Source organism: Peromyscus californicus, unplaced genomic scaffold (assembly GCF_007827085.1).
Source record: "Peromyscus californicus insignis strain IS unplaced genomic scaffold, ASM782708v3 Scaffold_20__1_contigs__length_68692818, whole genome shotgun sequence".
Taxonomy (NCBI): Eukaryota; Metazoa; Chordata; class Mammalia; order Rodentia; family Cricetidae; genus Peromyscus; species Peromyscus californicus.
The window spans coordinates 46542915-46569976 of record NW_026294503.1 but is presented as its reverse complement, the minus strand read 5'-3'; the positions used below and the strand labels follow the sequence as shown (position 1 = coordinate 46569976).

The 27062-nt window shown below is 50.8% G+C and overlaps 1 protein-coding gene across 1 annotated transcript; it reads right to left on the bottom strand.

Moving 5' to 3' along the window:
* Positions 1–168: 168 nt before the first annotated feature.
* Positions 169–27033, bottom strand: L3mbtl2 (L3MBTL histone methyl-lysine binding protein 2). Its single transcript, XM_052748409.1, has 17 exons — positions 26900–27033; positions 24280–24517; positions 22984–23117; positions 21256–21379; positions 20330–20409; positions 17594–17711; positions 17052–17186; positions 16382–16470; positions 10324–10555; positions 9845–9921; positions 9439–9543; positions 8523–8670; positions 8134–8216; positions 7547–7781; positions 6872–6937; positions 5720–5833; positions 169–5020 (listed from the first exon to the last, which is right to left on the bottom strand). The coding sequence occupies exons 1-17, from the start codon at positions 26921–26923 to the stop codon at positions 4908–4910; spliced, it is 2115 nt and encodes a 704-aa protein (XP_052604369.1). The 5' UTR covers positions 26924–27033; the 3' UTR covers positions 169–4907.
* Between the last annotated feature and the right edge of the window lie 29 nt (positions 27034–27062).

The window sequence follows — 27062 nt, the reverse complement described above, 5'->3', positions numbered from 1 at the left end:
CAGAGGCAGGTGGATCTCTGTGAGTTCCAGGCCAGCCTGGGCTACAGAGCAAATTCCAGGGCAGGCTCCAAAGCTACACAGAGAAACCTTGTCTTGAAAAACCACCACCACCAACAACAACGAAAACCCAAAACCCAAAACCAAAACCAAACAAACAAACAAAGAATGTAACCACATTGTAATTTTTATATTCTTGGGAGATTTTGCTGGGTATATAAGTTGTAAGGAAAAAAAAAACAAAAGAGAAGGAAAACACCAGGAGAGATGGAGAAGGAAAGATGTAAAAGGAAGACATCAGGAAGTAGGGTAGCAGTCATCAGGAAAGCAGGGGAAGAAGGGAAACACCAGGGTGGAGAACAGACCCAGAAAGAACAGAGTGAAACAAGGACAAGAAGACTAAAGACACTTCTGTCCCTCAGAAAAGAGGTCTGTGCGTTTTTCTCTCCAACTCTGCGTCTCGTTCCCAGTCTCTGACCTGCAGAAGGCTCACCCTCTGGACTTGTAGCTGTCTTGATGTATCAGTGAAGGAAGCCTGAGCAGGCTGCAGGCAGCTGCAAGGTGAGCCCCTACATGTAGGAGCTCCTGGTGCAGACAGATGAGGCCAAGTGTGGAGTCCAAAGGGAGGAGACTGTGTCATAGAGGGAAATGGGCAGAGAAACCGGGTGCTGGGAAGCGGGTGTCATAGAGGGAAATGGGCAGAGAAACCGGGTGCTGGGAAGCGGGTGTCATAGAGGGAAATGGGCAGAGAAACCGGGTGCTGGGAAGCGGGTGTCATAGAGGGAAATGGGCAGAGAAACCAGGTGCTGGGAAGCGGGGAGAAAGCTGTGCCTCCCCCAGCTCTGAGTCTGAAGACTTGAGGCAATTACATGGTGTTTACATTAGTTCCCCGAGGTTGCTATGAGTGGACCACAAACTGGGTAGCAATAGAAATGTGCCTGTTCTGGAGCTCTGAGGTTGGAAATCAAGGCTCCTGTCTTGTTGCTTCTGGCCAGTGGTGGTCTGTGACATTTTCTAATCCCAATCTGCCTCTTTCAGTATGGTATGTTTCTCTTCATACCGGCTTCCCTCAGTATATCATTCCGTACACATCTCTCTCCTCATAAGGAGGGCAGCTCAACATATAACCTTTCAATTTTATTACCTCTACGAAGACCTTAATTCCAAGCGGTCAGATTCTGAGTTACTGGGAGTTCAATTACCTTCCAGGAAACACAATTTAGAGCACAAACTGTTCTCTTGGAGGCAGGTTTAGAATGAAGAAGAGACGCCTCACTATGGGGCTGGGGTTCACTTCTGCCTCAGTGGGTAAAGCACTCAGCACACAAGCCCGAGGGCCTGGGCTTGAATTCTCAGACACACAGCATAAACATCTGTAATCCCAGCGCTCCTGAGGGAGAGACTCGAGCCAGCTAGCCTGGGCTCACAGCAAACAGCAGAGACCCTAGAGAGATGCTAAGTGCATGTACTGCTCTTGTGAAGAACCCGAGTTTGATTCCCATTACCCATGTGGACTGGCTCACAAAGGTTTGCAATCCCAGCTCCAGGGGACCTAACACTGCTCTGGCTTCCACCAGCATTCAAATGAGATGGGGGTGCGTGAGATAGAGGTGAGGTGGGGGGGAGGCAGGCAGAAGTTCTCTCTAGGTGGAAGGCGGGGACTGGCACCCGAGGCTGTCCTCTGATTTACACACATGGATGTAAGTGTGTGCACACACAAAGAAAAGCAAGATCTCAAGCTGCAGGATACAAATCCTCCTGAGGAGCCAGACTTGGAGCTCGTTCTAGGGACAGAAGCACAATCACACCATTGACACTCGCTGGCATCACCCTTCCTCCAGGCTTGTGTTGGTCAACAGTTACATCTAAGTAGCCTAGAACCCAGATGCCAGCACTAGAAATGGGTGAAACAGTGAGGTGCTGACAAGTGATTGGAATCCTAGTACTTGGGAGGAGGCAAGGGGATAAAGTGAAGGTCACCTTGGGCTACATGAGATTATCTCCATGAAATCAAAATGGATCAAATAGCCTAAGAGGCCCCCACTCCTCTCGAAGCCATCCCTTATTTACATATACTTCCATATTTATGTGTGTGCAGGTACGTGTGTCATGGTGTGCACAAGGTCTGAGCCAATCCAAGGGAGTCATTTTCTTCACTTATCTGGGTTCCAGGGATCACTCAGGTCCTTAGCTTTGTGGCAAGTGCCTTTACCCTGCTTAACTGTCCTGCTGGTCCACACCACAGCCCTTCCTAGTGCATGCTGGCTGGAGGTGGACTCTTGAGAGCTCATACTCCAGAGTCCAGCTCATTGTCTGTATGCCCCCTGGGGCTCCAGTGCCAGGAGGAAGGCTGGACCACAGCTGCTGTGCTCTTGCACTCGGCATGAAGTCCATCAAGCTTGGTGTGTGGCACATGAAGGGTTACTAAAGAGTGTACCAGTAACGATACCAGTAACTTGGCAAACCAACCTCGGCTCACTCCCATTGCTGACATCTACCCTGTATATTTAAGCTACCAATGTATATCTTATGAGCCTTCCTTTTTCCCATCTGTAAATAAAGCCAGGATGCACCTCACAAGGGCAGCCACAGAAATGAATTAGCTATCTACAATCTGTAGCCTAGCATCTAGCATAGGAGGCGCTCTCTCCTTCTCTCAAAGGATTGAAGACTGGGTCTCCAGGAAGGTTGAGCAGAAGTGTTGAGATTTGGTCTAGTGGTCACTGCAAAGCCTCCAGTGGATGAAGTGGGGTGTGTGGAAGGAACTTTAGGATGACGCTAGCCAGCAACCCGCCAGGTGTGGTGGCGCACGCCTTTAGTCCCAGCACTTGGGAGTCAGAGGCAGGTGATCTCTGCAAGTTCAAGGCCAGCCTGGTCTACAAAGCGAATTCCAGGACAGCCAGGACTGTTACACAGAGAAACCCTGTGTGTAGGGGGGCGTGGGGTGGGGGGGAGGGAGACCTTGTCCCATAACTTTGGGAACCGAGGCATGGTTAAGTTCAAGGCCAGCCTGAGCTATATAGTGAGATGTTAAGTTACGTGCATTTCTTCATTTCATTAACACTAATGCTCTAGCTTTGTGCCAGGGTTGGAACAAGGGACAGGTGAGCTCCCAGAAGCACCAATGACAATACAGGAATGGTTGCTGTGGAGACAGAGGGCAGTCTTTCTTGCTTGTCCCTTGTGTGGTACCTGTCTTCACACTTAAGAACAGACTCTGCAAGGTGCAGCAAGGGCCTTGTCTCATACAGGTGTGGTGCACACATCTGTAGGTCCAGCACTCAGGAGGTGAAAGGTCAGAATGAAGGTCAGCCTGGACTATACGAGACCTTTTTTGTTGTCTTAATAGAACAGCAATAATCTGGACTCAAGCCTAAGGTTTAGGCAGCCCAGCCTCTGACGCTTCACCAATGATCACCATAGCTCAATCTGCTCATCTGTGAAAAGGACAGGGAGTCTAGGAAGGCCAAGTCAGGCCTAGAATGAAAGCCAAACATCCACCCTCTTGTCGGGGGTCTTGTGCTCCAGACACCTACGGGCACACTCAGGCCATCTTCCTCCTAGCCTCTTCACCTGGGGTTGATGTCCACTCACCTGATTCTTTCTCTTTTTTTTGAACGATTTTATTTTTAATTACATGTTGATGTGCACATTTGTACCCATGGAAACCAGAGGCGCAGGCTCCCCCTGGAGTTCAAGTTACAGGTGCTTAGAATCGAACCTGCCTTTTGCTGTGGTCTTCCATCTACTTCTGAACCTATTTACCCTTTGAGGAAATCAGGCTGTGACTGAGGCCTCTTTCATGGCCTAGGCTCTGCACGGGGTAGGCTGTCTTTAGCAGGTGAGCCAGGACTGAGTTCTCTCTGAACCCGCCCAGACTATGTAGCCTGATCACTCAGGGATGTACCCAGTCTGGGTCCTGAGCAAAGCCATTTAGCACATCTCAGGATGATGGCGCAGACTGAGCACAGCCACAACCGGACACGGAGCCACGGGCCACGCTGCTTCTCCAAAACACAGAGAATCAGAAAGGGCCGCCTGCAGGAGCCCCACCGGTTTCCCGGATGTTACTGAAGGGTTAGGTGACCAGTGTCAAGAGTGTCTAACTAGGGCCCGGTGCACACTCAGGAGACAGAGGTAAGTGGATCTGTGAGTTTGAGACCTGCCTGGTCTACATAGAAAGACCCTGTCTCCAAAAACAAAAACAAAAAAACCCACAACAAAAAGTTTGTGACTGGGAAAAACAACAGATCAAACTCGATGTTAAGACAGCAAGCTGTGCAGTTACATGGAAATGTCAGGTCCCAGCTCAGCTCTCGAGAAGCATAACTCAGGCGGGATCCCCAGGGCCAAGCTGCTGTCTCATCCTATACCTGTAGCAAGTAGCCTGGCCTGGGAGCACAGGTCCCTGCAAGTAATCCCAACTGTTCCGTTAAGAACGTGAGTCGGTGTTCCCACTGACCCTGAGGTCAAGGCCACTCACAAGTCATCCAAACCTACTACCATGGTCACTTCTCAATTACCGGCCACAGTGGGGCCCTAGGGCAGAAGGCAGTGCAGGGTGCCCCCAGGAGGCACAAGGCCCTCAATCTGTTTTAGGCAGAGGTGGCTCTGTTCACACCCAGTGCCCACCAGGGCTGCCCACTCACAGCTGCTCCCTAACTTCACTTCCACCACTTGCCTGGGTAGACACATGTGGATCAGTCCAGTTTTCCAGTGTGCTGAGGGTGCAGAGAGTCTGCCAGCTTAGAACTCAAGCTGCCCAGTCTGTAAGCCTGGCCAGTGCGCAGAGGTGGGCCCTAGAAAACCAGGCTGTCCATTCACTGCACAGCAGTAAAGCCGGGCCTCCTCTCTGCTCCATGGCCAGGCCTGGCTTCAGCAAGGGTCCAGGAGGACACCAGGGAAGAGGCTCAGTTGTCCCTCTCCTGCTTGATGCGCTCGATGGGGAGAGGCAGCTGTGGACTAGGTGACCGGTCAGGCGAAGAGAGGTCTTGATGCTCCTCCTTCACGCACACAGCAATAACTGTGGAGAGGGAGAATAGTGGGGGCAGAGGATGAGCGTGTGAAGGTGTGACAGCTGGGGTGGATGGCAGAATAGTCAGGGCGCTGGCTTCCCGGGGTGGGGGACCTCTGGGGTAGCAGGGAGCCTGAGTGACGGCCTTCACTCTTCCCCTCACCCTCCTAGAAGCAGCAACAGAGAACGCCCGAGATTGCGGCATAGCAGCGAGACGTCCCATAGGTAACGGTACTTGCAGTCAAGCTGACAACCTGAGGTTGATCCCTGAGACCCACATGGGGAGAGAACCAACTCCTGCAGACTGTCCTCTGCCGGCTCCATGTATGCTGGGGTTCACTCCAGCAGTCCCAATATACATGAGTAAAAGTTTAGAAAAAGAAAAAAAAACAGGCCCGAGGCATACCCCAGCCGGGAAGACTGTGCGAGAAACCTGCACCTGCCAACCTGTCACCACCTTAGTGAGCATGTGGGTAGTTAAGAGGCAGGGGAGGAGGCTGGAGCCAGGACACTGGCTGGAGAGATTCTGCCCAGTTTAGAGTTGGTTGGGTGTTTGAGGCTTTCCAGTTCCAGAGGTTCAAACCCTGTTTGGTGCCTGGAAAATCCCCTTCAAACTCAACTCTATTCTTTTGTGCCCAGGTCAAAGAGCAAAGAGGCCACATCTGAGAATGGAGCAGCCTGGCCCTGCCTCCACCCAGCCGCTCTTACTGTCATCGGAAATGGGCTCCGACGAGACCCCCAAAGCCTGCAGGTCATCCTCCAGGAAGGGCTTCTTGGATCCCTGTCTGATGGGCCGTGTCTTGGCTGATGGGATCCTTTTCCCTATGAATAAAAACAAAACACACCCAGCGTTGGTGCTAGCAGGAAATGTGGCACAGGCACAGTGGATCTGGATTCCAATTCTCAAAGGTGCCTGAGGTCAGAGCATTGTGGCTGCTAGTTTTCTTTCTTTTTTATTTGAGACAGGGTCTCTCTGTATAGCCCTGGTGGTCCTAAACTCACTCTGTAGACCAGGCGGCCTCGAACTCACAGAGATTCACCTGCCTCAGCCTCCAAGCACTGGGAATAAAGGCGTGCACCACCACTGCCTGGCTAGATTTCTGATGTTTGATTTATTTTTTTTTTTTTTTTTTTTAGATTTATTTATTTATTATGTATACAGAAGAGGGTTGCCAGATCTCATTACAGATGGCTGTGAGCCACCATGTGGGTGCTGGGAATTGAACTCAGGACCTCTGGACCTCTCGAAGAGCAGTCGGTGCTCTTAACCTCTGAGCCATCTCTCCAGCCCCTGATGTTTGATTTAATTGTGACATGACACAATCAGGTCCCCACTTTGAACAGCACAGTCTCAATCCAAATGTCACCTGCCCAGGGACCTAGTCCCTGCTTTTGGCTTCGTCCCCTGCAGGCCTTCCTCTCCTCCCTCCACCTGGTGGCCACGCTGTGGAACCCCCTTCTACAGCTTTGTCACCTGCCCTCTGTCCCCTCCTCTGGCAGCCCCATGACCTACTAAGGGTGGCTCCTGACAGCCAGGTGGAGTTGGCCCCGCTCAGCTGCTCTAGGAGGGTGTGAGGGAAGAGCAGCCTTGGGAGCCAGAGTTCTTTCCTCTCTGTGCCTTTCCTGAGAACCTAACAGTGACAGGTGCTTCGGGCAAGCAGCAGCAGGGTAGGACCCCCGCTTCCCTCTCCCCCTCCATTCCTCCCTCAAATCTCAGCCTGTTTCCTCAGCACACACTTGATCCCCTAAGGCACAGGGTCCCCTGGGGCACACTCCAGGAAGAGGAAAGGCATGACCACAGAGACCTCTGCATGGCAGCACCCCAGAAACCAGGGCTTGGCATTCTGAGGCTTCACTTACTTTTCTTCCCAAATTGTTTCTTTTTCTTCTTTGTGGCCTCTTTGCCCTTCAGAGGTGTGTTTGGTTCTAATGTTTGAAAGAACAAAAGAGATAAGAAGAGAGTTCTGGAAGGGCACAGGACACCTCCCAGAAGACCCTTGCCCCTCATCTATGGGGTACTCCAAGTAGAGAAGCCAGAGTTGGACACTGAGGACAGGATGGGGGAAGGGCTGGAGGACAGTTATCCCATCCACCCCCTTGTCACCAGGGCTGCTCAAGGGGTCTGGGTGTACAAGGGCCCAGACATAGGACAGAGCGGGCAAGAGGAAGGAAGGTGTTCTGCAGGGCTGGGGGAGAAGGAGACAGAGGGCAGGAGGGGTGAGAGGCAGAGCTCAAACTTCTTAGGGCAATGGTTCTCAACCCATGGGCCACGACCCCTAAGCCCATTAGAAAACAGATGTTTCCATTACGACTCAGAACAGTAGCAAAATTACAAAATAATTTCATGGTTGGGGGTCACCACAACCTGAGGAACTGCATTAGGAAGGTTGAGAACCACTGGCCCAGAGAAACCAGGAGACTTCTCAGTCTCATGCCAGAGGACTATGGCGGGCATGGGGAGGAGCAGGTGGCAGGAAGGAAAAAGACAAGTGAAGAAAATCCAGGAGCTCTCAGCACTGCTGCCCCCGCCCTGACCTGCAGACACTGGCGGCTGGAGCTGGTAGCCGGTGAGTTCACACCAGCCCACAGGGTAGATGTCGGGGGATTCACAGTCCACCCACTGATCATACTCGTTGTCCCAGCCGTCGAAGTGAATGCTGAGCAGCCGGTGCACCACCCGCTTCACAGTGGCCACACAGATGAGCCGCGGCTCCATCAAGTCCACAGCCTCCAGCTTCATGCCCACTTTGAAGCCATGGTTGGGGCAGTCCTGGTTGGGGGAAGAAGGCAGTTGCCCAGCTGGCCAGTGTTAGGCCCGAGCGCTCACCCAGGCAGGCAGGGAGCGCCGAGAGAACTGTGGGTGGGGAGAGGGGCCACTGGAGAAGGTTCCTTCAGACAGCGACCCCACTGAACTCTTTTCTCAAGTGCCAGCCCCTCTGTAGAGAAGGGACTGGTCTACACTGTGGCTCAGAGAGTATCCATGTCACAGACTTTTCTAGAAGTGGCTGATCCCAGCAGTAGAGACTTGAAAGAAGGGGTTGAGATTGCCACCAGTGATGTCGGCGAGCAGAGCCAGTCCCCAGGCTGCCAGCCTCCCTGAGTCAGAGCTCGAATCTCCTCACCATGTTAAAGAGTCGTGCAGGAGCCGCCTTCGACTTGGTCTTCTCCAAGTAGGTATCCCAGTCGAAAGGCTGAGCCTCATACCCTGGAGGGCAGACATTTAGAACAGGAAGTGGGTCAAGGGGCAGAGCAGCACACTGCTGGAGTCACTGCAGCCTAGTCTGTAGCTGCCCTTCTCCCCAGGAAGACACCGGCTTCAGGACAGTCCTGTGACACAGGTCATGTACCACCTAGGACACACAGGATTCTGTTCACCAGCCACACATCAGCCATGGGGCTGGGGGAGCCCAGGCAGAGGAAAGCTAGTGGTGATTGCAGATGCCCACCATCCTCTCACACTAAGGTGCCATACATCAGGGGTCTGGGCTTGTGGCATCCTGCAAGGCCTTACCTTTTGGAGGCGTGAGCTCAATGTCATTCTTCTGGCAGAAGGTGGCTGGGAAGATGGCATGGGAGGAGGCATGGTAGCAGAACCAGTCTGAGCCATCTGTGGAGGGTCCCCCATCCACACAGATCATCAGGTAACCATCCAAGAGGACCTAGAGTAGGGGCCAGCCAGATGTCTCAAAAGGTAAAAACACTTGCTGTCGGTATGACTCAAGAAGCCACACAGTGGAAGGACAAACCAGCTACCACAAATTGTCCTCTGATTTCCATGCACATAAAATAAATGTAATTAACAAGAAAACAAAACAAAAAGCCCTAGGAACGGGTATAGAGCAATAAACAGCACTGTGACATTAGACTGCAGACCCCCAGAGTAAAGTAGCTATGACTGGACACGAGGCAGGTGGAGCCAACCGGACAGTTGAATTCTGCCTTCCACCAAAATACCCAAGGTGTCTGGCAGAGCACCCAGCATGCAGGAATGTGCATTTGTGGGATAACGCATCCTCTCCACTGGATGGCCAACTCATGCAGTCGGGCCTGCTGCCTTGCTGCACCAGGCTCTCAGCACGCAGGGAGCACAGGGCTGGGCACGAGCAGGTTAGATGGACAACCGGCAGTGCCCTCAGTTAGGAGCAGGGAGTCGGGCTGAGGCTCTGGGCATGCAGGGGATGCAAGTGGCAGGAAGGTCGACACGAGGGGACAGTGTGGAGCCTGTACCTGACACGGGACAAGGCTGAGATGTTAATGTGAAGATAGGTTCTGCGTAAAGGCAGGAAGAGTCTCCCGCTACCACACACAAGTTAAGTACATGAGCAGAGCTGGTGTCAGAGCCCCAAGAGCCTAACTGTGGGGCAAAGCTCTGTGCGATCCAACCCTCAGACAGCCATGCTGGCACTGGGAGAGTGGCCTAGGCTCACCTTGCAGATGGTTGCCACACAGATGTTGCCCAGATTCAGAGGGTCAATGGCTTCTAGTTTCATCCCTTCCTCAAACCAGCCACCTTCTGTGTAGACAGCCCGCACCTTAAAGGATTCAGGGGAAGGAAAAGGAAGTACGTTTCAGATGCTGCAGGCCTGGGATGGAAACAGAGGGCAAGGGGCAGTCCTACTGGGTGTGGTGGTGCCCACCTATAATCCCAGAACTTAAAGAGGCTGTGACAAGCCAGCCTGAGCTACAATGAGACCTTGCCTCAATCTACTCCCTAAAAAGGTCCTCGTGTATGTTAAGGACTGTGGAACAGTCTTTTCCAAAATGGGCAAGGAATAGTCCCAGAGAGCAGCCAAGCTCCTGCAGCCTGGGAAGTGCCCACAGCCGGCACCTTACCTTCTTGAAGAGGTAAGGAACAGCGTCACAGTAGATTTTCCGGAAGGTGGGGTGATGGGACATATCACATCGTCTCTCTTGGGGAGATAGCGGGGAAGAGAGGAAGAAAAGGGAGTTGAAGGCAGCCAATGGTTATCACATTTCCCCAGAATTATGGGGCCAGGCAGGCTACCTTTGTTCTCAGCTGTGCCCCAGCTCCCACCCTGCACAGGAAAGCAGACAAGGCTAGCCCAGAGGAGCCAGAGCAGTCTTGTGGACTGTTCAGCACAGGGGATCTGGGCTCTTTGGTGCTGGCACTGTGATAGTAGCACCTGAGTGACCTGAGTCGAGTCACTGGGCCTCTCTGACCCTCAGTGCTGTCACTTGCAGGCGGTGATGATAGTCCACCTCACTACCTACTGTGAGGTACAGCGAAGGTGTTCCTACTGATCTTTGGGGAGGCTGAGCCTCGAGTTACACCAGCTGGGGGCTCCACTAACCTGACATCTTGATGCCATGGCCGACACGCCGTGACCAACCTACTGGGTGGATCAGGGGACTCCACATATGGCACCAGAAGTCATCATCACTGTCACCATCCTCATAGAGGAGCCGGAGGCGTCCCCCAATTACCGTGTCCACCACAGCCATGCGGGTCCGCGACACCTGGGTCTTGTCCACGACCTCTAGGCGCATGCCTTGCCGAAAGGGGTACTTCATGCTTTCCACCATCTGCAAGGACATGGAACAGCGATCCGCTTCAGTCAGCCACCCTCACATTCCTGCTATCAGCAAAAGCCCAGCGTGGTGGCGCACACCTTTAATCCTAGCGCTCAGGAGGCAGAGGCAGGCGGATCTCTGAGTTCAAGGCCAGCCTGGTCTACAGAGTGAGTTCTAGGACAGCCAGGGCTACAAAGAGAAACCCTGTCTTGAAAAACTAAAGCAAACCAAAGGAAGGGCCAGCAAAGGAGGTGCTGGAGAGATGTCTCGGCAGTTAAGAACACTTGCCCGTCCTGAGGCCCCACATTTGGTTCCCAGCACTGATAGGGCAGCTCACAACTTTCTATAACTCCTGTTCCTCTTCTGGCCTTCCAGGGCACTGCATGCATACAACTCATAGACATGCAGGCAAAACACCCACATAAAATAAAAATAAGCAAATCTTTTTTTTTCTAAAGGGTCAGAGAGACCAGGAAAGGGTGGTGGGATCTCGGAGACACTGAGCCCTCCTGTCTTGCCTGGGCCCCAATCCCTTAGAACAGGAGAGGACAGGCCTACAGTTCTCAGTGGGTGCCCGCTTCTCACCAGATTTCAGTTAGTCAGGATGATGGGAATCCCAGAGTCTACTTCAGACCAAGGAAACTCAAATGACCTAGAAAAGCATAGGCAGACTCAGTTCTGGTGTCCACTGGGCCTTTCAAGGCTCTGTACTGATCCCTGGGCACCCTACACTCCCTTCTACCGCCTGGCCCTCTGTGGATGGCACATGCAAGATTTGTGTTCAGCAGGTATGGTAGCTGTGATCTCAGCACACAAGATCATAGTGAGTTCAAGGCCAACCTAGACTATGTGGAGGGACTTCCTTTTAAAACAAATAAAAAAAATGCCGGGCTGTGATGGCACACACCTTTAGTCCCAGCACTCGGGAGGCAGAGACAGGTGGATCTCTGAGATCAAGGGCAGTCTGGTCTACAGAGTGAGTTCCAGGACAGCCAGGGATACACAGAAAAACCCTGTCTTAGGGGGAAAAAAAAAAGAAAGAAAAAAAGTTAGTGTGGAGTTAGGGTTTGGGAAGGGTTTTGTTTTGTCTTTCCAGGAGAATAAAAGTATTCAACTAAAGAATTTGAAGACCACTGGACAAACGAGACATCTGAAGAAGAGGATGAATTATCCAGAGGAAATGTCCCAAGAAAAAAAGTAATTGGCGCCGGGTGGTGGTGGCGCACGCCTTTAATCCCAGCACTCGGGAGGCAGAGCCAGGCGGATCTCTGTGAGTTCGAGGCCAGCCTGGGCTACTAAGTGAGTCCCAGGAAAGGCGCAAAGCTACACAGAGAAACCCTGTCTCGAAAAACCAAAAAAAAAAAAAAAAAAAAGTAATTGGCTTAATAATGGTATAACTCATTTCCAACAGAAAAAAAAATCGTAAATCTTCCTAAATGTTTCTGTTTTCTATAGACATATAAGGCAAATGGTCTTTTTGTAGTCCCAACTCAATTAAAATTTAAAGCTGGCTTTGGAGTTGGAGTGTGGCTCTCTCCTTCTCTAAACCCAAGCATGCTTGTCAGAGGAAAGTCCAAAATTTCTATCTTTAAGCAGAAGAGCTAGCCCAGTCCCCTAAACCAGACAGACCTTGCCTCTCCAGAGCTCATGGGCCAGACTACATCCTGCCACCAACCACAGGTGACAGCAGCTCCTTTAGGAGTGATACAGCTCTGGGCTTGCAAGTCTTGGGCCACTTACTTACTCTACAAGGCCCACAACCCAGGCACAGCTGACTGCCTTCCCTGTTTAGCATACTGTAGGGGAGCTGAAGCTATGACGGACTGATTTCTTTCTGCATTCTCAGTTCAGAGCTAGGCATGGTTAGTCTGTTTCTCAAGAGAATGCACACACCCCTCCTGGCTGAGGAGACATTTGTTCATTCAAAACACTACTCTGAGCTGGGCATGGTGGCACACACCTTTATTAGTCCCAGCACTCAGGGGGCAGAGGCAGCATACTTTTTTTTTGGTTTTTCGAGACAGGGTTTCTCTGTGTAGCTTTGCGCCTTTCCTGGAACTCACTCTGTAGACATGGCTGGCCTCGAACTCACAGAGATCTGCCTGCCTCTGCCTCCCGAGTGCTGGGATTAAAGGCGTGTGCTGCCACCACCACCCGGTGAGGCAGCACACTTCTGTGAGTTCAAGGCCAGTCTGGTCTACATAATAAGGTTCAGTACAAACAGTGCTATGTAGAGAGATCATGTACCAACAAACAACAAGAAAAACCTTAAAACATTACTGTGCATTGGGTTTGGTGGTTCCTGCCTGTAATTCAGCACTTCAAATGCAGAGGCAGGAGGATTGGAAATTCAAGTTAGGCTTGCCACATGGTTCAGTGGGTAAGAGATCTTTCCTGCCAAGCCTGAAGCCCTGAGGCCCATCTCCAGGACCCACAGGGCCGACTTCACTTCTACCCAGCCCTGTAAATCAAGAAGTTCAAGGCATCCTCACCCACATAGCAAGTTTAAGGCAGGCATGGCCTATCTGAGACTGTCTCAAAAAACAAAACAGACAACCACCACCCACATACTGTGCACTTACTATAATGTCGGCACCTGAGGGCCGCGTCTCGAGTGTTCTCTTCAAGCCCACCCCATTCTGCCCTACCACCCTGTTTTCAGATGTGCCTGGCGAAGTAACAGCCCGGTGCTTCCCACTGGAGAGTCCTAAGCTGTGGTCAGCCTGTCAGGCCGGCTCTCCAAGTCTTCTCTGGGGCAGTGACCTCCCAATGAGCCTGCCTAGAACTCTGTACCCTCTACTGTCTCACATCTTCTCACCCTTTCTCAGTGACTGTCTTGACCAACCAGGGGCTGGTAGTCTTGTTCTACCTGTTGTCCCTTCCCAAGTGCAAAGCAGGCCGGAGCAGGGGGCAGTCAGCACAGGCTTGCAGACCTGTCCACGTGGGAAGAAAAGGGAGGCCTCCCTACTAGCCCTGGGGGGCCACACCTCCCCCGTCGTCTACCCACCTCCTCTTAAACAAGTGCTGGCTGAGTGAGTGGCCAGCTGCCCGTCACTAAATCTGCCAACTGTGCAGGGGGACAGGAGACAAAGCTCCACTTTGCTGAATACAGAGTATAGAAAGTGGAGAGTATGCAAGAGAGAGAAACTGCAAGGAACCCAGTAAGTTCCGAAGAAAAATAACCTCTACTCTGAGGGGAGAAAACAAAAACAAAGCCGGGTGGTGGTGGTGGTGGCGCACGCCTTTAATCCCAGCACTCGGGAGGCAGAGCCAGGCGGATCTCTGTGAGTTCGAGGCCAGCCTGGGCTACCAAGTGAGTTCCAGGAGAGGCGCAAAGCTACACAGAGAAACCCTGTCTCGAAAAACCAAAAAAAAAACAACAACAACAAAAAAAAACAACCAAAAGCCAGGCATGCTTATTAGAGGTGCACTGAACCCCCGCTTGGGGCAGGTCAGTCCCCCTACAGAGACCCAGCAGGCACAGCTTTCCATCCACACACAGCCTGGTTTGTGGTGGCCCCAATTTCCACTCCATCTTATGTCTCAAAGCTGGCTTCCACACCACCCCAGCTCTGCCCGTTCAGGTCCAATCCAAAAGCAAGTCTCTGGGAAGCCTGTTTGATACCTGCTCCTCTGAGAACACAAGGCCAGGTCTACAGAGAGTCCTGGCAGCAAGTTCCTGTATCCTGCTGGGAGGATACAGGAACCTCCCCAACCTCATCAGGAGACCTAAAGGTGGTCCACAGTGAGAGTCTACTGACAAGGGAGAGACAGTATTCTGAAGAGCCTGGGATCCCTCTGAATGGTTACTATGTACACAGACAGACCTTGGCAAGGCAAAGACCTAAGTAGCTTTCTATGGTTTTGTTGTTTTTTGAAACAGATCTCGCCGTATAGTTTTGGCTTACTAAGAACCTACTATGTAGATCATGCTGTCCTTAAATTCACAGAGATCCATCTGCCTCTTTCAAGTGCTGGGAATAAAGGCATGTACCACCATGCTCAGACAAAGTAGTTTTCTAAATTGAAATGATATTTCATACGGATGGTTGACTAGCCCCAGTTCAGATGGCAGCTATTTTTACCATTATTTATGAGCATGATTCTTACTTCTCCCACCAGGCTGGAAAATCTAAGCACGTGCATGTGTGTATGTGTGTGTGTATACACACACATATACATACACTTTGTATTCCCATAGTGCTTTGTTTTTCATTTTTTATAATTTATTTTTATTTTATGTACACTGGTGTATTGCCTGCACGCATGACTGTGTGAGGATGTCAGATCCCCTGGGACTGGAGTTTACAGTTGTGAGCTGCCTGTGGGTGCTGGAAGAGCAGCCTGTGCCCTTAGCCCCTGAGCCATCTCTCCAGCCCTAGTGTTTTATTTTTATTATGTGTATCTGTATGCCGTGTGTGGGTGGGTGGGTGCCTGTGGAGGCCAGAAGAGGGTGTTGGATCCCCTACAGCAGGAGTTGCAAGCAGATCGAAGGTGCCTGATGTGGTGCTGGGAATTGAACTCAGGTCCTCTGGAAGGCCAACAAGTACTTTTAACCACTGAATCATCTCTAGGCCCACCAATTTTTTTTTTTTTTTTTTAAAGACAGGGTCTCAGCTGGGTGGTAGTGGCACACGCCTTTAATCCCAGCACTTGGGAGGTTAAGGCAGGTAGATCTCTGTGAGTTCAAGGCCAGCCTGGTCTACAAAGTTGAGTTCTAGCTAGGACTCACTAGAGACACCCTGTCTCAGGGAAAGAGAGAGAGACAGAGAGAGAGACCCACTTGCTACTAGCCTTGACCTCTCCAGTGCTAGGGTTAAAGGCATGAGCCACCATGACCAGCCCACAGTGCTGTCTTTTGTCAGCAGGTCATAACTTCTTTTTGTCACTGTACTGGCTAGTTTCACGACAATTTGATACAAGCAAGAGCCATTTAGGAAGAGGGAAACTTAACTAGAAAAATCCCTCACCAGACAGGCCTGTGGTACATTTTTTTTTTTTTTTTTAATTGACTGATGTGGGAGGGATCAGTCCATTGTGGGCAATACCAACCCTCAGCTGGTGTTCCTGGATGCTATAAGAAAGCAGGCTGAGGACTGGAGAGATGGTTAAGAGTACTGGCTGCTCTTCCAGAGGTCCTGAGTTCAATTCCCAGCAACCACATGGTGCACAACCATCCATAATGAGATATGATGCCCTCTTCTGGCCTGCAGGGATATATGCAGGCAGAACACTGCATACATAATAAATAAATAAATCTTTAAAAAAAAAAAAAAAAGGAAGCAGGCTGAGCAAACCAGGAGGGAGCAGCCAGTAAGCAGTGATCCTCCATGGCCTCTGCTTCAGCTCCTGTCCTGACTTCCTTGGATGATGAACTATGATGTGGGAGTGTAAGCAAAATAAACCCTTTCCTCCCCAAGTTGCTTCACAGTCACGGTGTTTTATCAAAGCAATAGAAACCAAAGATCCTCTTGAAAAGGCTAGAAGCAAGGACAAGACTCTGGGAAATTTCAAAACCCAAAAGGTCAAGAAAGCAACAGGATCAATGTGGTGGACCAGGGTCTTGGCAGGGAGGCAGGGAGCCAGCCCCCAGAGGCAGTTCTGGGTGGAAGACTGCCAAATCAAAGGTCACAGAAGAGTACTGCACGGACTAGGAGCTGGATGCACAGGCTATGCATGGAAAGCGCTCAGTCCCACCCCAGAACCACAGAAACAAAATAAAACCCCTGAAGGGAATCCTATGAAGGACGGAGAAAAGTGGGAGAGGGAGGGAGGGAGGGGAGGAGGGAGGGGAGGGGAGAGGGACGGGGAGGAGACGAGTTGGGAACACAACCAGACCTTGATGTGAAAATCTGCAGGAAGCGTCCTGGAGCCCACCAACCGCTTCATGAGGTAGGTCTTCCAGTCAGTAAACTTGACATGGATGGCTGCAGAGACATCAGCACAAGCCAGTAACATATACTGATAGAACCTTCACCAACCCAGATCAGCTGGAGGGATGGAACTATTTCATTCTGCCACTTCAGGCCAGTGATGACTCCATCTTATAAAACCAGCCTCTAGGGCTGGAGAGATGCTTCAGTGGTTAAGAACACTGCCTGCTCTTCCAGAGGACATAGGTTCAACTCCCATTCCTCCCTGCCCCCCCCCCCCACACACACACATGGTGATTCACAACCATCTCTGACCCTAGTTCCAAAAGGAGAGTTTCTCAGGCTCCTGTACACACACGGTGAACGACAGACATTCACTCAGGCGCGCGCATGCGCACGCGCACGCGCGCGCGCGCGCGCGCACACACACACACACACACACACACACACACACACCCCTATATATATGCATAATATACCTATATATATGCATATTAAAACAACAACAAACAGACTCTGGAAATCCAAACTGCCCAGGGACTTTGAGGCTGAGTAGGAAAAGGAACAAGGGGACAAGCATGTCGTTCTTGGGTTCCCCTCAGGAACTGGCATAGGGAGCTTTCTCATGAACTCACTCCGCGGCGGCACCAGGATCTTGCTGTTGATGGCGCACCAGCCAATGGGGTGGACATCCACAGTCCCGAGGTTGCACCAGAAGTCATGACTAGCATCGCTTTCAAAGCCTTCATATCGGAGCAGCACTCGGTACCCTGAAAGGAAGGAGATGGGGAAGGTACGTTCTCAGGCTTTCTTCCTTCTCTAGACCCAGGCAGGTTTCCTACTTCCTCTGCTAGGGACTCCTTGCAGACATGTGGGTCCCTGATAAACAGAACAAAACAAAATCCACGGCACACATTTGGAAAGCATTCTGGTCTGGTGAACTCTTCTACACCCTCATCATCTCCAGAATAAACCTTAAAAATCAAAACAGAATAAAACCCTAGTCTCTGAGTCTGCCCAGTTCTGCGCTCTCTATCCAAGGAGGGGAAAGAAAGCTAGTGGGTGAGGTTTTGATTCATGAAACCCATTTCACCCTATGACACTGCCCACCCATATGACTAGATATGTCGCTTTGTAGACAAATTCCAGACCCTGCGCTGACCAGAGGAACACCCACCAGCTGCCTGGATGACAGAGGCAATCCAGTACACCCGGCTGGGGAGCACGGCGTCACTATTGAGGACTTCCACCTTCATCCCCTTCATGACGTCTTCCCACTGGTCATAGAGGGGCACCTGTGGTGACAGAGCATGGAAAGGCTGAGGGGAGCTGCCTCAGGCCTGAGCCATCATGTCCTCTGCACCTTAACTTCACACATCATAGACTGTGCAGAAAACTAGGAATAAAGAGGTGATCAGGCCTGTGCACTGTCCAGAAGCATGAGACAGCAGGGTGCCATCAGGCAGAGCCATGGGTGGAGGGCCAGAGGCACAGACCTGAATTCCCCTCATTACAGGGCCTGCTCCTAATCTATCAGTGTGGACACTGTCATTCCTGGTTCGTCCTGACCTGTCATTCCACCAGCTGTACAGCATGTCATAGCACAGAGATTACCCACTTTACTATCATTCACCCTGCGCTTACACACAGAGCTGGGAGAGCGCATGCACACTCATCCCAGTCCCTGCCTACTGAGCAGCTTCTGGCTACCCTCCCAATGCCTAGCCCTCGATCTGCTGCCAATGGGAAGCTGGTCCTCCTTTGGATCTTCTTTCACTGTCAGATCCGGCCTAAGCTACTTGCTAACAATCCATCTCCCAGGGCAGACAGGCTCACAGAGGCCTGGGGCAGCAATGCAGTGGCCAGGCACACAGCATCTTGTGTTAAATATGACCTAATCTCCCTACAATAAAAATGTGGGGACTAGGAGAATTTGGGGCAAAGGAGAACGCTTTCTTCCCCTGCAGGAAAGATACACAGCATCTTGTGTTAAATATGACCTAATTTCTCTACAATAAAAATGTGGGGACTAGGAGAATTTGGGGCAAAGGAGAACACTTTCTTCCCCTGCAAGAAAGATACATACTCACTAGCAACTCAGAGAAAGACACAGTAGGGATAGGACCAACTTGTCGAAGTTCAGGGCAGGCAGGACAACGTAGGAAGGCCAGGCAGCTGGTTTACTCTGGTCAAAAGAAAGCCTCAGGAGGCCTTCTCTCTTGCTTTAGGAAACAGGACTGAAAGGCTAAGAAACTGTGTTGTGGAATATTATTTTAAGATGTGTTACATTTGTTTATGCTGTGGAACATCTGTTTAATGATGCAAAGATGTGTTGCATTCTTTTACGTTGCATTTGTTTAACTCTGTGAAGCTGTGTTACTGTGCCTGTCTAAAACACCTGATGGTCTAATAAAGAGCCAATAGCTAGGCAGGAGAAAGGACAGGCAGGGATGGCAGGCAGAGAGAATAAATAGGAGGAGAAATCTGGGAAAAGAAGATAGAGGAACAAGAAAAAGGGGAGATGAGGACATCAGGGGCCAGTCACTCAGCTACACAGCAAGCCACGGAGTAAAAGTAAGAAGTAAAGAAAGGAATAGAGAACAGAGAAATATAAAAGCCCAAAGGTAAGAGGTAGATGGGATAATTCAAGTTAAGAAAAGCTGGCTAGAAACAAGTCAAGCTAAGTAAGAATTAAGTCTCAGTGAATTTATTTGGGAACTGAGTGGCGGGCCTCCAAAGAGCCAAAGAACCAAAAGAGTAAAAAACAAACAATAAAAACCCAACTATGCCGGGCGGTGGTGGCGCACGCCTTTAATCCCAGCACTCGGGAGGCAGAGACAGGCGGATCTCTGTGAGTTCGAGGCCAGCCTGGGCTACCAAGTGAGTTCCAGGAAAGGCGCAAAGCTACACAGAGAAACCCTGTCTTGAAAAACCAAAAAAAAAAAAAAAAAAAAAAAAAACCCAACTACTACAAAACTGGGCTTGATGGCTCATTCCTGTGTGCCAGCACTTGGGAGACTGAGGCAGGAAGACTGCTCTCAGACCAGCCTGAGCTCTAATGTGAGACCCTGTCTTAAATTAAAACAAAAGACACAAAAATGAAAGACAAGCGGGGCGGTGGTGGTGGTGGTACATGACTTTAATCCCAGCACTCAGGAGGCAGGGGCAGGCAGATCTCTGAGTTCAAGGCCAGCCTGGTCTACAGAGTGAGTTCCAGGAAAGCCAGGACTACACAGAGAAACCCTGTCTCGAAAAATCAAAGGTGTGTGCCACCACTGCCTGGCTAAAAACAAATTTTTTTTTTTTCCCCCGAGGGGAAAAAAATTTTTAACGGGGGAAAAAAAACATCAAAAATGAAAAAAAGAACACCTCCTGAACTCAGACTAAACCAAATTTAATTGTGTAAATAGTATGCAGACACTTCAGAAAGCAGGGGCAGTTGTATATGGTGCAAGACATTCTTATTTTTTCTTTCTTTCTTTCTTTCTTTTTAAAACAGGGTCTATTTATCCCTGGCTGTCCTAGACACTATATAAACCAGGCTAACTTACAGAGATGTACCTGCCTGTGTCTCTCAAGTGCTGGAATTAAAGGCATACACCATTACACCTAGCATACATTGTATAAGCATATTGGTGCTTTGCCTGCACCCCAGAAGAGTGCACAGGATACCACAGGAATACAGTTATAGGTGGTTGTAAGCTGCCATGTGGGTGCTGGGAATTGAACTCCGGACTCCTGGAAGAGCAGCCAGTGCTCTTAACCACTGAGCCATCTCTCCAGCCCTGCAAGACAGAGGAGGATTTCTGGGGAATGGCCAGCCTGGAGCAGCTCAACTGAAGTGTGTGGGTAGCAATGAGGCAGGCAGCTGAGATGTCCTCTGGCTCTCCCTCCCTGGTTGCAGAGCACTCACGTGTTTAAAGCAGCTGACAGGAGCAGCCTTGTAACTGTGGTCCTTCAGGAACTTCCCCCAGTCGAACCCTAAGACCAGAGCTGCAGAGCAGAGAAGAAGAGGTGAAGCAGGGGATCCTCGGCAGCATGTTAACATCAACCTGGAAGCCCCACTGGGCTCCAGGAAATGAGTCTCTTTATCACCACCAATGGCCATCAGGACCGTGAGCAGAGGGGCATCCAAAGAGAAACTTCTCTCCCTTCGAGCCCCACAGCCAGGGGGGATTGGATCAGATCTCCCAGGATTAACTTCCTCCTCCTGCACCCAGTCATTGAGACACCTAGAGGGCCAGGGCAGGCAGAGCAGCAGACCGCCCACCTGGCTGAGCAGTGCAGTTTCAGCCTCTTTGAGGCTTTGTGTGATTTGCTCATCATTCACTACACTTGGAGAACCGAGAGGCCCCTTCCACCTGCTGCACACACCCTGGACCTCTCCTGCACCAGGGAGACAGAAGCCATGGAGACAGATGCAAAGAGAAACAAAGCAGCTAACTTGGTTTCCGGGTTATCACAGAACCAGGCAATTGCGGGCCACTGAAAGAACTGCCAGCCAGGTAGTGGTGGCGCAGGCCTTTGATCCCAGCACTCGAGAGGCAGAGCCAGGTGGATCTCTGTGAGCTGGAGGCCAGCCTGGTCTACAGAGCAAGATCCAGGACAGGCACCAAAGCTATACAGAGAAACCCTGTCCCAAAAAACAAAAACAAACAAACAAAAAACAAAACAAAACAAAAAGAAAGAACTGCCTAAGGTCATTTCCACAAAAGCCAGCAGGTGGACAGTTCATGGCAGGCCTGAAACCCCAACTTTCTAGCAGGCCACCTTTTCCAGTCCTTCTTCCGAGGAAAGGCCATTCCCTAGCCTGGTCACTATCCCAGGATTCTGTCTCACCATCTTGTCCTGTGGGTGTCCCATCTGCTAGCTGTCCTGTCCCCTGGGCGTGGAGGAAGGCTCCGATTTTGGCAGACCAGGCTGCCTTGTGCAGCACTTTGGCTTTCTTGGTGGGCGGCTTCCCCTGGAAGGCAGGAAGAGAAGGGTATAGGCTGACAGCTATGAATGGGATCTGGTTCTATTTTGCTTTGTTTTTTTGAGATACAATGGCCTGGAATTTGTAGCTCTTGTGCCTCTGCCTCCTGATTGCTGGGATTCCAGGCACATGCCAGCAGACCAAGTGAGAAAACAGAGCTTGATTGGTACTGCTGAGGCCAAGCTCCTGGTCTTGGTCCAGCTACTTAACTTTCTTTGGGCTTGAGTTTCTTTGGTAAAACTGATGATGAATGAGCTGGGCGGTGGTGGCGCACGCCTTTAATCCTAGCACATAGGAGGCGGAGGCAGGCAGAACTCTGAGTTCGAGGCCAGTCTGGTCTACAGCGGGAGTTCCAGGATAGGCTCCAAAGCTACACAGAGAAACCCTGTCTCCAAAAAACCAAAACCAAAACCAAAATCTGATGATGAGTGAGAACACTCAGGAGATGTTTACAGAAGGATGGGGTCCGCAGAGCTGCAGGGAGGGAGAGGCACTCATCCTTCAGGCCTTTGCCTTCTCCAAGTCTCTCCTGAGCCCCCCTCCCCCGCGGTCCTCTCCATGCTCCCAGCTCCTTGGAGAGCTACAACTGAGGGGCTAAAGAGGGGCCAGAAACTCTCCAAACCCGCAGGCAACATTTGGAGAGTCTGCTCCAGAACATTCTAGAGACTTTCATCTGGGCTCAGGAAAAGCTCACTTATACAAGCTAATTAAGCAACAATGACAAAGGCCAGGAATCCACTCAACACGCCAGCTAAACAGAGGCACACCGGCATTAAGGTTCTGACCTTAAAGCACTGGTTCTCAACCCGTGGGGCCCAGCTCCTTTGGGGGCATCAAACAACTCTTTCACAGGGGTCGCATCAGACATTTACACTATGACTCATAACAGTAGCAAAATTACAGTTATGAAGTAGAACAAATAGAATTTTATGGTGGGAGGTCACCACAATATGAGGAACTAGCCGGGTCATGGTAGTGCACACCTTTAATCTCAGCACTCGGGAGGCAGAGGCTGGCAGAGGCCAGCCTGATCTACAAAGCAGATTTCAAGATAGCTAGGACACAGAGAAACCCTGTCTCGAAAAACCAAATAAACAAAATAAAATAGGGGTTTGGTAAGATGGCTCACTGGTTAAGACTACTGGTTGCTCTTCCAGAGGACGAAGGTTCAGTTCAGTTCCTAGCACTTACATGGTAGCTTACAACTGTCTCCACCGCCTCTAGGTCCCAGGCTACCTGACACCCACTTCTGGCCATCTCAAAAAAAAAAAAAAAAAAAAACCAAACAAAAAAAAACAAACAAAACAAAAAAAACCCAACCCTGAAGGAAAGAAAGAAGTGGGGGTGGGGTGGCACTTTTTGTTTGTTTGTTTGTTTTTCGAGACAGGGTTTCTCTGTGTAGTTCTGGTGCTGGGATTAAAGGTGCGCACCACCACTGGCCGGCTGGGGCAATTTTTGAGGCAAGGTCTCATGTACCTCAGATGACCACTAGGGATGAGTTCCCCAAACTGACTAAGCCATTGGCCTCCAATCATGTGGTGGCTCCGGCCCAGCGCCCAGGACACAGGAAGGGCGTGAGCGGCGGCCCTCACCTGCAGTCTAGCCAGGATACTGGCTTTCTTGGAGTTGGAGGAGTAGCTTCTGGAACAGGAGACGCTGCAGAACCTCTTGGTCTTGGAGAAGAAAGCTTCTCTTGTGCCCACGATACCACACATCTCACAGACCGCTAGAAAGAGAACTCGGCATGTGACTCCCTGACATCATTACTCTAGTCAAACAAAACCACGGGCTCCTCAGATTCCTGAGCACTGCATCAACCATGTGAGTGTTCAGCTCTAAGGCTGACAGAGTGAGGAGGAGTTGGAGGACAGTGCACTTCTCTTCCAAGAGCAAGTCTCTCTCCGTGCTACCCTCAAATCTGTAGGTCAACTGACCCTCTGCCATCAGCCTCTCCAGCAGCTGGGACTACAAGTGTGTGCCGCTCCATCTATCCACCCAAGATGACTGGTGGTTTCCCTTGGATCTTTATGGAGAGCCAGGGCTAAGGGACTGGAAATGCACACGAACACCTGCAGAGACTGGTCGACAGGGTTTGGAGAGGAAGTGCCAAGAGGTGCTCCTGTTCTCACAAGGAGCAAGTGGACAAGCTGGGTTCGCCTGACTTCACACTGGGTCACTGGCCTGGGCTCCAGGGACGGCATCTGACGTGCTTTATCAGCATCCGCCATGACTAATCTGCAGCCGGGGTCATGAACCAGCCCCCTGGACCAGCTGTTCTCCCTAGGGACTCCTGCTAGATTGAAGTTCTCAGAGTCTGAGAGGGCTAGAAGAACAGAGAAGGGAGAAAGATGAAGAAATGTGGGAGGAGAAGCCAAGATGACTGGAAGGAAACCTGACCCCACTGCCCAAGAGTGCAAGTATGAAGGAATGAGAGGGCCTGCCTGCAGACTGGAGCCTGCCTCTTTCCAAGGACACACTGCTCACACTCTGGAAGCCCTGACACAGGGTCTGGCAGCCATCCGAGGCTTCAGGATGATCCTTGGCCACTCCCTTCTGCCCACCTCCATGCCTGCCCTCTGACCTGTACGTCCCCCTACAACTTCCCAGCTGCGGCCCATAAGCTATCTGTTTGCACTCACACCACTCCCAGGGTCTCACCTCCACATCCAGACTCAGGGACTACCCAGGCTACTCACACTACTGTAATGGCATCATCTAACAAGTGCCCAATAGACACGAGGTGTCAGAGAATTTGAAACTAGACTGCAGGAGAGGACATGACCCTTAGATATCTGTACGGCTCTGCCCCCACGGCCTCTGTCCATCCATCCCCCAGCCTTCCACAGCCCCCTGGCTACTCTCCATCTTTAAGGACACTGTGAAGGCACCTGGCTCGGAACCACTGCCATCCAAGGAGCGGTTATTGCCAGGGCTGAGCAGATGCAGCGGGGAGGTGGGAAGCTCCCCCGCTTCCCGGTCTTCAGTTTCGGCTTCACTTGACTCCTCCAGGTAGGAGCTGCCCTCACTGCCTGCACTGCTGTTGTAACTCCGGAAGCTATCGTAGCCCCCGAAGAGGTCCAAGTCGTCCTCCTCCTCTTCGTCCATTGGCTCTGAAGATGGCGTCTCCTGGTGGAAGAATAGCATGTGCTTGGCTTGGGGAGAGAATTTGCAAACTCGGTAGCCCACCCAGTATGGGTCGGGGATTTGAACTTTGGTCCTCTGAAAGAGCAGTAAGAGCTCTTAACTGCCGAGCCATCTCTTCAGCTCCCCACGGGATGACATTTTAATATGGATGAAATAGAATACGGATAGGGTCACATCTGGGTAAACCTACTGTAAACTAAAATATTATAAATGGAGGAGCTGGAGAGGTGGCTCGCTGTGTAGACCAGGCTGGCCTTGAACTCAGAGATTCGCCTACCTCTGCCTCCCGAAGGCTGGGATTAAAGGCATGCACCACCATGCCCAGCCCGACCATCTAGCCTACCCTAGCTTATCAACACAGTGCGTAGTAGGATATTGGGTTGTTTTCTCTAGTGACTGCAGGGCAAACTGCAAGCTGTGGTTTGTTTGCGCCTCTGCCCACCACCAAGAGCTCTCACACGGGCAGCCTGGGTACAGAGCAAATGTCAAAGTACAATGTCTTCTGAATAAATATTGCTTTCACACCACTATAAAGTCAAAAAATTATGCCAGGGATCAGAGGTCTATACAATAATGTGGAAATTATATCCCAAGCACCACAGGAAAAAACAAAAAACAAAAAACAAAAGACTTCCTGGGCAGAAGGCATTTGAAATCCATTCTTCCCTGTTCAGTGTATGCACACCCAAATGATTTCAATCAAAAACAATTTTTTTTTTTTTTTTTTTTTTGGAGACAGAGTCTCTCTGTGTAGCCTTGGCTATCCTAGAGCTCTGTAGACCAGACTGGTCTTGAACTCACAGAGATCCACCTGCCTCTGCCTCTAGAGTGCTGGGATTAAAGGTGTGTGCCAGCACCACCTGGCTCAAAAACAAATTTAAGGCTGGCAGCAGTGGTAATCCTGTTACTGCCTAGCCCACTGTCCCTGGCAGTGTATTCAATAAGTCTATTTTCTTCCTAAAAGTGTGGGCAGGGGGAACCTGAGAAAAATTGAGACCCAGACTGTCCCAAGGAGGATGTGAGTAAGATGATACACAGATAGTAATTGTATAGTGGTATGGACCACAGCTTACAGTTAAGCTCTGATCCTATTCAGCTACTGATCCTTGGCTCATTTAACTTCTGTGGGCCTCAGTCTTCTCATCTATGACAATTTTCTCATCTATGAAAGAAAAGTGTTGGCTCACAGAATGTGAGGTATAGATGTGATACTACATAAACACTCAGGGTTCAAATACCATCTCTAGTACTTCCTAGCTGTACAATCCACAGCAAGGAAGACAACTCCCATTTTCAGCATCCACAAAATGAGAACAAAACCACTATTTAATAATATTTTGGGCCGGGCGGTGGTGGCGCACGCCTTTAATCCCAGCACTCGGGAGGCAGAGGCAGGCAGATCTCTGTGAGTTCAAGGCCAGCCTGGACTACCAAGTGAGTTCCAGGAAAGGCGCAAAGCTACACAGAGAAACCCTGTCTTGAAAAACCAAAAAAAAATAAAAATAAAAATAAAATAATATTTTGGGAAGGAGGGATGATAAAAGTAAAACACTCAGACTGGGTGGTGGTAGCGCACGCCTTTAATTCCAGCACTCGGGAGGCAGAGGCAGGCGGATCTCTGAGTTCGAGGCCAGCCTGGTCTACAGAGTGAGTTCCAGGACAGATTCCAAAGCTACAGAGAAACCTTGTCTCGAAAAACCAAAACAAAGTAAAACACTCAGAAGAGTGCTCAATAAATGTTGGCCATTATTACTGCTTGAAAAAGAAAGGAGACTTCAAAGGCAAAGTGTGGTGGATAACCGCCCCTGTACCATGGGGAAGGCATAACAAGGTTTTGGAAACTGCCGTACTTAGTGCCAACATCTGGCACTTTCCAGCTGTGTCAAATCCTGGGGAATTCAACAGGCTGTTTTAACCCCTCCCTAAAGAAGATGGCTATGCGTATACTGGAGACAGACACGCGAACGCTCCGGCGTAGTATCCACTTTTTAATAATCAACTTTTATTTCCCTTTACTTCCCGCGTGGAAGCGACAGGCCGCCGCACAATCCCTAAAGCACAGGACCACGAAACCAAGAGGACAAAGAAGCGGCGACATAGTTTAGAGCCCGGTTCCCATGTCCCTGGATGGGGAGGCGTTCCCTTCCTGCCGTCTTCCACGGACCCGAGCCCACAGTATAACAGGAGCAAAAAAAAAAAAAAAGAACCCTGGGGGGGGGGGGTCTCGGGGCGGGACTACGCTCCTTCCCTCAGTTTACCAATCCTGCAACTCTCCACCCCCAAGGCATCGCTAAAACGGTGCACCCGCCGAGTGAGGCGTTCAGGGCTCCCTTTCCCGGCAGGGCTGAGCCCTTTCCCTCTTACCTCAGTGCCCCGCGATTTCTCCATGATACCAAAGTCAATTTCCTCAACCGTCACCAGGTGCAGGAAGCCATATTGCCCTCGCCGCTCACCGAGAATGTGCTCATTGGTCACCGCGCCTGCGCTGTGGACCAATCGCACCGTAGGAAATAGGAAAAGCCGGTTC

Coding starts and splice junctions, on each gene's coding strand:
- L3mbtl2 (XM_052748409.1), bottom strand. CDS start 26,923: ATGGAGAAATCGCGGGGCACTGAG. Junction 23,118..24,279: donor TGGCAGTGGTTCCGAGCCAG/GTGCCTTCACAG, acceptor TTCTCTTTCTAG/CGGTCTGTGAGATGTGTGGT. Junction 7,782..8,133: donor CTGCACGACTCTTTAACATG/GTGAGGAGATTC, acceptor TCCCCCAACCAG/GACTGCCCCAACCATGGCTT.